The sequence below is a fragment of the Diospyros lotus genome, chromosome 5 (genome assembly GCF_014633365.1).
Source record: "Diospyros lotus cultivar Yz01 chromosome 5, ASM1463336v1, whole genome shotgun sequence".
NCBI classification, from domain to species: domain Eukaryota; kingdom Viridiplantae; phylum Streptophyta; class Magnoliopsida; order Ericales; family Ebenaceae; genus Diospyros; species Diospyros lotus.
The window spans coordinates 35452515-35458666 of record NC_068342.1 but is presented as its reverse complement, the minus strand read 5'-3'; the positions used below and the strand labels follow the sequence as shown (position 1 = coordinate 35458666).

The 6152-nt window shown below is 38.9% G+C and overlaps 1 protein-coding gene across 2 annotated transcripts; it reads left to right on the top strand.

The window, feature by feature from the left end:
• The first annotated feature begins 1359 nt into the window (after window positions 1–1359).
• LOC127801365 (protein FAR1-RELATED SEQUENCE 5-like) lies at window positions 1360–4775 on the top strand. Of its 2 annotated transcripts, XM_052336393.1 has the most exons (3): window positions 1360–1701; window positions 2168–2230; window positions 2509–4775. In XM_052336393.1, the coding sequence occupies exon 3, from the start codon at window positions 2989–2991 to the stop codon at window positions 3880–3882; it is 894 nt and encodes a 297-aa protein (XP_052192353.1). In that variant the 5' UTR covers window positions 1360–1701; window positions 2168–2230; window positions 2509–2988; the 3' UTR covers window positions 3883–4775. The 2 variants fall into 2 exon arrangements, with proteins under 2 accessions (XP_052192353.1, XP_052192352.1); XM_052336392.1 differs by having other exon boundaries at window positions 2168–4775.
• Window positions 4776–6152: the final 1377 nt, after the last annotated feature.

Below are 6152 nucleotides of genomic sequence, written 5' to 3'. Positions count from 1 at the left end.
ACCCTCCATTACACAGCCAAGCCTTCGCCTCTCTCCTTTCTCCCTCCCATGACTGCGTGCAGAGCCCTCGCTCCCTTCTCTTTGTCTTCTTCGGGCAACTATTGATTGTCGCGCCTCGCTTGTCGCCAGCATCGTCGCCTTACCGACCGTCGTTGGTTGCAGCGACGACGAGCGAGGCGAGGCGCAACAGTTGCTCGGAGAAGATAGAGAAGAGGGAGGCGAGGGCTCTGCAAAACAACCATGAGAGAAAAGAGAGAGAAGAGAGGTGAAGGTGGGCGAAGACATTTGGGTTTTTTTATCCCCTTTCGGTAAGCCCGATGGGCTTTCTAGCATTTTCCGTTTAACATCATACTACTGACTCCACTTGATGGGACATCCAAGTTTAACATCATACTTGTTTCCTCAAAAAGGCTTGTGATTGTTGCTTCACAGAATTACTCTAATTAATTTAGCAACATAAATGAGACATTAATTGGGGCACTTCATAATTTATTAACCAAGCATGTCTCGTGTCAGTGAAATAAGGTAAACAATGACTCAATAATAAATTGGTAAAAAAGAAAGCTAGTTCATCTTAGAATAACCAAAACAAACCAAAAAAAAAAAAAAAAAATTCAAAAAAAAAATAATCCAGACAAGGCAATCCCATAAAATTTGACAAGACACATAAAAAATTAAATTTGCAAAGAATAATAATAAGACTAATAACAAAACAAGTATAGATGACAACAAGCTCCAAATTTTATGAGCACAAAAACCCGACACCGATTCATAAAAGAAGGTGATCTTATGAATCAGTGATCAAAGTAATGTCGAAACAAACTCTGTAAGCCCGAGAAATGCTCGGCCACCCTCAGTGCCACCCAAGAGCCAATTATAAATCTAACCAGTGCTGCAATTACAAATATACCCTTAATTCGTCCTTATCTCACCTTTATCTTTTTCTCTCTTTTATGCTTTCATTTGGCTCGTTTCGACCTTCTCTCTCTCTCTTATTGGTGTGATTGAGTCTTTAGAGTCCCCTCAACTCGTTCTAACTGTCTCTTTCGTTTGTGCGATTGCATCTCCATTAATCCCAATTTATAAGGAGGTAAGTTTTTTAATTTTATCAGTAATGATTTTCAATATGAATTCATGATATATATGTATATACGTGTAATTTTAATTTGATCAAACATTTAAATTTAAATTTATAGAGATTCAGTCATCGAATATTATTAATTTTTGAGTATATGAATCGAAAATGCAAATTTACAAGTGAGCAATTCACATTCACATTTAAATTTATAGTATGAAAAAATAAACTTTTAATAATAGTGAAGCCCAATTGGATCTAGCCCATGGTTGAGCCCACCCAATGTTTTTGCTGCCACCCCAATCAGCGCCCACCCCCTTCGGTCTCTGCAAACCACCAAACCCTTCTCCTCCTGCCCTTCTGCAAACCCTTCTCCCTCCCTCACTCTCGCTCCTGCTCCGTCCATCGCCGGTCGCTCGCTCGCCCTCGCTCTCGCTCTCGCTCCCTGCCTCTCTCTCTCTCTCTCGCTCGTTGCCTCTCTCGCTCCAGCTCGCTCCGTCGCTCGCTGCCTCTCTCTCGCTCTTGCTCGCCCTCGCTGTTGCTCGCTAGCTCTCTCGCTCTTGCTAGCTGCGGCAGTGAGGCTAACACCCAGATCTGCTTCATTCGAGCCCGGATTTGTACAACTGGTATATTTTCTCTTATGTGATTCTCTCGATTGGCTGCTAAATCTAGATATTACTGGTTATGCTTGCAGTTTTTATGCTTTTCGGCCTTTTTTTTTTATCTGTTTATGCTTGATTTGTTCGCCCTCGGTCGCTCGCTGCGGCAATTTGTGAGGGGTGGGCGTGGGCCCTATGGAAGTGGAGGTGGGACCCCGGCCGCTGGTGGCGGTGATTGTGGCTGGTTTAGGCTATTTTTGGGGTTGGCCAAGTTGGTTCATGGGCTAGCCCATTGTGTTTGGGGATGGGTCTGGCCTAGTTGTGGCAGCTCTTGGGTCGGTTCAAAAACCCAATTTGTTGACCTGTTCAACGAACAGAGGAACTGGCGTCTCCTCTGTTGGTCTCCACTGTTTCTGTTTCTTTTGTTTCTCTTTATATATTCATGTACCGTATTATACTTCTACTAAAGTATTCACTTTCTATAATTTTTCAGATTTTATTACAAACAATCAATTCTATTTTAGAAGACGAAGGAAAGCCCCAATGAGTGATATAGGTATGTTTGATTTTTTTTTTTTTCAAATATGGCAGAGCAGAGCTTCCTTAGACATATGCCATAAGTGAGTATAAAGAGCTTGATGAGCTCGTATATTTGTTTCTCTAAATGGTAACTTTATCACTTAGAATTAGGGAAAATGTAAATTATTCAAATGTGGTTTCTAGATTTATGAGAAAATTAGTGATATAAAACAAGAAAAACAAAATGTTTGTGGATAATGCAAATTATATATGTAACATTGTATTATCTTATGATTGTATCTTGTTTTGATCCAGGAAATCATAGTGTGCTTCCGGAATCATTCGAAGATAATGAGGAAATTTTCCAACATAATGAGTGTCCTCTGTTAAACGACGAATTGTCAGGAGAATGCAATGATCTTGTTCCTAAGGTTGGAATGAAGTTCAATAAATGAGAATGAGATTTTTGAATTTTACAAAAGATATGCTTACCATGTGGGTTTTCTAGTAAAAAAAAAAAAGAATTCAAAGAAGGGTGAGGATGGGGTGGTAACATATGTAGCATATGCATGTAGCTGAGAAGGCAAAAGAACTAGTAAAGTTAGCACCTCTCTAAAACCTCAACGAACTATTCGAGTAGGTTGTAAAGCTAAGATCACAGTTGTATTGGTTGTTTTAGGAATATGACGAATAACCACGGTCCATCTTGAGCATAATCATGAAACAAGTCCAACCAAATCTAGATTGTATCGATGTAATAGACAATTGAGTGAACATGTGAATCGATAGCTTGAAATGAATGATATGGTTGGAATTTCAATACAGAAAAGTTACAACTCAACTATTGTTGAAACTGGTGGATATGAGAATCTAGCGTTTGTGGAAAAGGATTGTAGAAACTACATTGATAAGGTGAGGAGGTTAAGACTTGGGGAAAGAGATGTTGTTGCTATTCAAGCGTACTTTTCGAAAATGCAAGTTCTTTGTTCGGATTTTTACTTTAGTGTTGATTTGGACGAAGAGTGTCAATTGAAGAATGTATTTTGGGCCGATAATAGGTGTAGACAAGCATACAAGAAATTTGGCGATGTTGTTACATTCGACACCACATACCTGACCAATAGGTACGACATGCCGTTTGCTCCATTTGTTGGTGTAAATCACCACGGACAATCGACACTGCTTGGATGTGGTCTAGTTTCCAATGAGGACACCGGGACTTTTGTGTGGCTGTTTAGGACATGGCTTGAGTGCATGGAGGGTCAAGCTCCCGTAGGAATAATCACTGATCGGGATAGGGCTATCCAAAACGCAATTGAGATAGTCTTACCTAACACAAAACATAGGTGGTGTTTGTGGCATATACTGAAGAAGTTGTCTGAAAAATTTGAAAACCATAGCTATAAGGCTTTAATTCTTTCGGCCGTACCTGATGTGGTGAATGAATCACAGAGTCCTGAAGAATTTGAGCAAGGCTGGAGTTCAATGATTGAGAAATATACATTGCATGAAAATGATTGGTTGTCTGGACTCTACAAAGAAAGAGATCGTTGGGTCCCATGTTTCTTGGAAACTAGTTTTTGGGTAGGGATGTCAACAACGCAATGGAGTGAGAGTATGAATATATTTTTCGATGGTTATGTACACTCGAAAACCTCGTTGAAGCAATTTGTTGAACAATATGAGTGAGCATTGAGATGTAAAGTTGAAGAGGAGTTTCAAGCTGACGTTAAGTCATTTTCTCAGATAGTCCCATGTGCGTCGAGGTTTCCCATGGAGAAACAATTTCAGGAAGTGTACACAATCTCAAAATTCAAGAAGTTTCAAGACGAGTTTACAGGGAAGATATATTGCGAGGTTGTGTCTATCGAAGAGGGGTCGTTAGGTATGAGATACGAGGTACGCGAAGATATCATATTTGATGAAAGATTGAAGGAAAAAAAAATTTCAGTTGTTTTTGAGAAAGAGAAATGTGATATTGTGTGCAGCTGTCACATGTTTGAGTTTAAGGGAATAATTTGTAGACATGCTGTCACAGTATTGATCTGAAATGGTGTTAGATCAATTCCTGAGAGGTATATCTTAAGGCGATAGAGGAGAGATGTTAGTAGATCCTACACGAGGGTCAAGATTAATTATAACGGTTGGATTAGTACTCCTAACCAGTTAAGATACGATAAAATGTGTAGTGTGTTTGCCAAGGTTGCAAACTTGGTTGCAGATGACGAGGAATGTACTCGGGAGACTATAGAGTAGATGGAATCTCAATTGAATGATTTGAGCCCATCCAATGCTAAGCCAAGCTGTGGTAGTAATATATATGTTGTACACATTGTGCAAGAACAAATCCTTGATTGTGAAAAGGCAACAACAGCTTCAAGTGGACAAATCGTGGATTCGAGATGCTTGCAGACAAAGGGAGCCCCTAGGAATTCTACATAAAAGTAATGTTTGTCCCTACTGTAGAATTATTGTCCAAATTCCAAGAACATTCATGTCAAATCATTAAGAATGAAATAAACAACAAACGGAAGCGTACCTGTATCCATTATGATGATTGATCAAAAACGGGTACTTTGATCTTCCAATTGATTTCTAGTTTCTTAGAATTTCTCTGTTGATGAGGATGCAAAGAGATCAAAACTTCTTAATTAATTGGGGACCATAACTCCTTTATATAGCAGTTAATAATAACTTCTAATATTTCCAAATTGACCCCTCATCAATTTAGAAATATAATTTATGTCTCTACACATTAATTTCATGATAGTTTAATACCCAGTAGCCCAAAAATAAACTTTATAGATCGTTTTTAATTGGCTAAACCTTAAGATAGCATTACACATTTAACAATACATTTGTGACCCTATATATTGAATGATTTATTTTCAACACCTACAACTTCACTATCTTCTAAATAGTGCTCATGTGGTATCCAATATGCTCTTTTGTGGCATATACTGACTATGGTAATTTGTAGTCATCACTGAGAACACCGATATGATCTTGTTAAGTGTTCATAATTTTCTTATGCTCTTCTGTGGCAAGTTTGTTGACATTAGTAAATCAAGATGATGATGTAACTGCACTTCAGGTATGGTCTTCTCCTGTTTTGGATTTTATTCTATTATGTTTCCGTTTGTTTTGATCTTACCAAATTATTCTATTATGTTTCCGTATCTTACCAGATTTATGATCAGGTTGTGCCTAGTATGTTCGATCAGGAGACCTTTTGGAGTCAGTTTTTTTTATAAGGTTTATAAGGTTAGAAAAGCTGAGGAAGCTAGAGCTAAGCTTGTTAAGAGGGCAATTTCTGGAGAAGGGGGTTGCCTCTGTATCCAAAAGTGAAAATGGGGTTGATGAAAGAGTGCATTTGGATGGATCTGAATCAAGCAGCAGCAAGTTGGAGGCGAAATCCAACGAGACAGTCGGTTCAAAAGGGAAGATAGAAAACGTCGGGTTGTGTAAAGATGGTGGTAACCTTTTAGTTGTGGCAAGCCAATCATCTGGACAAGAGGAAGAAGAACCGGGGTGGGATGAAATTGAAGACATTGAGAACACCAATGGCATTAATTTGGCCGCAAGTGGGAGCCCAAACAGAGCTGATTTGCGCAAGAGGCTGAGTGCTATGGAGGAGGAGGAAGATCTTGATTGGGGTAGTGAGGATGATGAAAAGCCTGTTAGTCAGGAAGATCTTGATTGGGATGTCTTGCAAAGTTTCAATTCGTGGCATCGTATTCATTTTTCTGTTTTCCTAGTTCTCCTTATTGGCAAACTGTATCTGTATCTACAAAAAAAAAAAAAGAGTCGATTGTTTCTGTTGCACTTCTAGAAAAGCTCTATTTATTACCTTGGACTCAAATTCCGTCTGCATGTTCCACTTTTCGTTCAATGGTGTCCAAATTAACTTGCCCGTCTAATTTTGTTAGTTACTGTTGTTGAATTCTTATGGTCTGGTG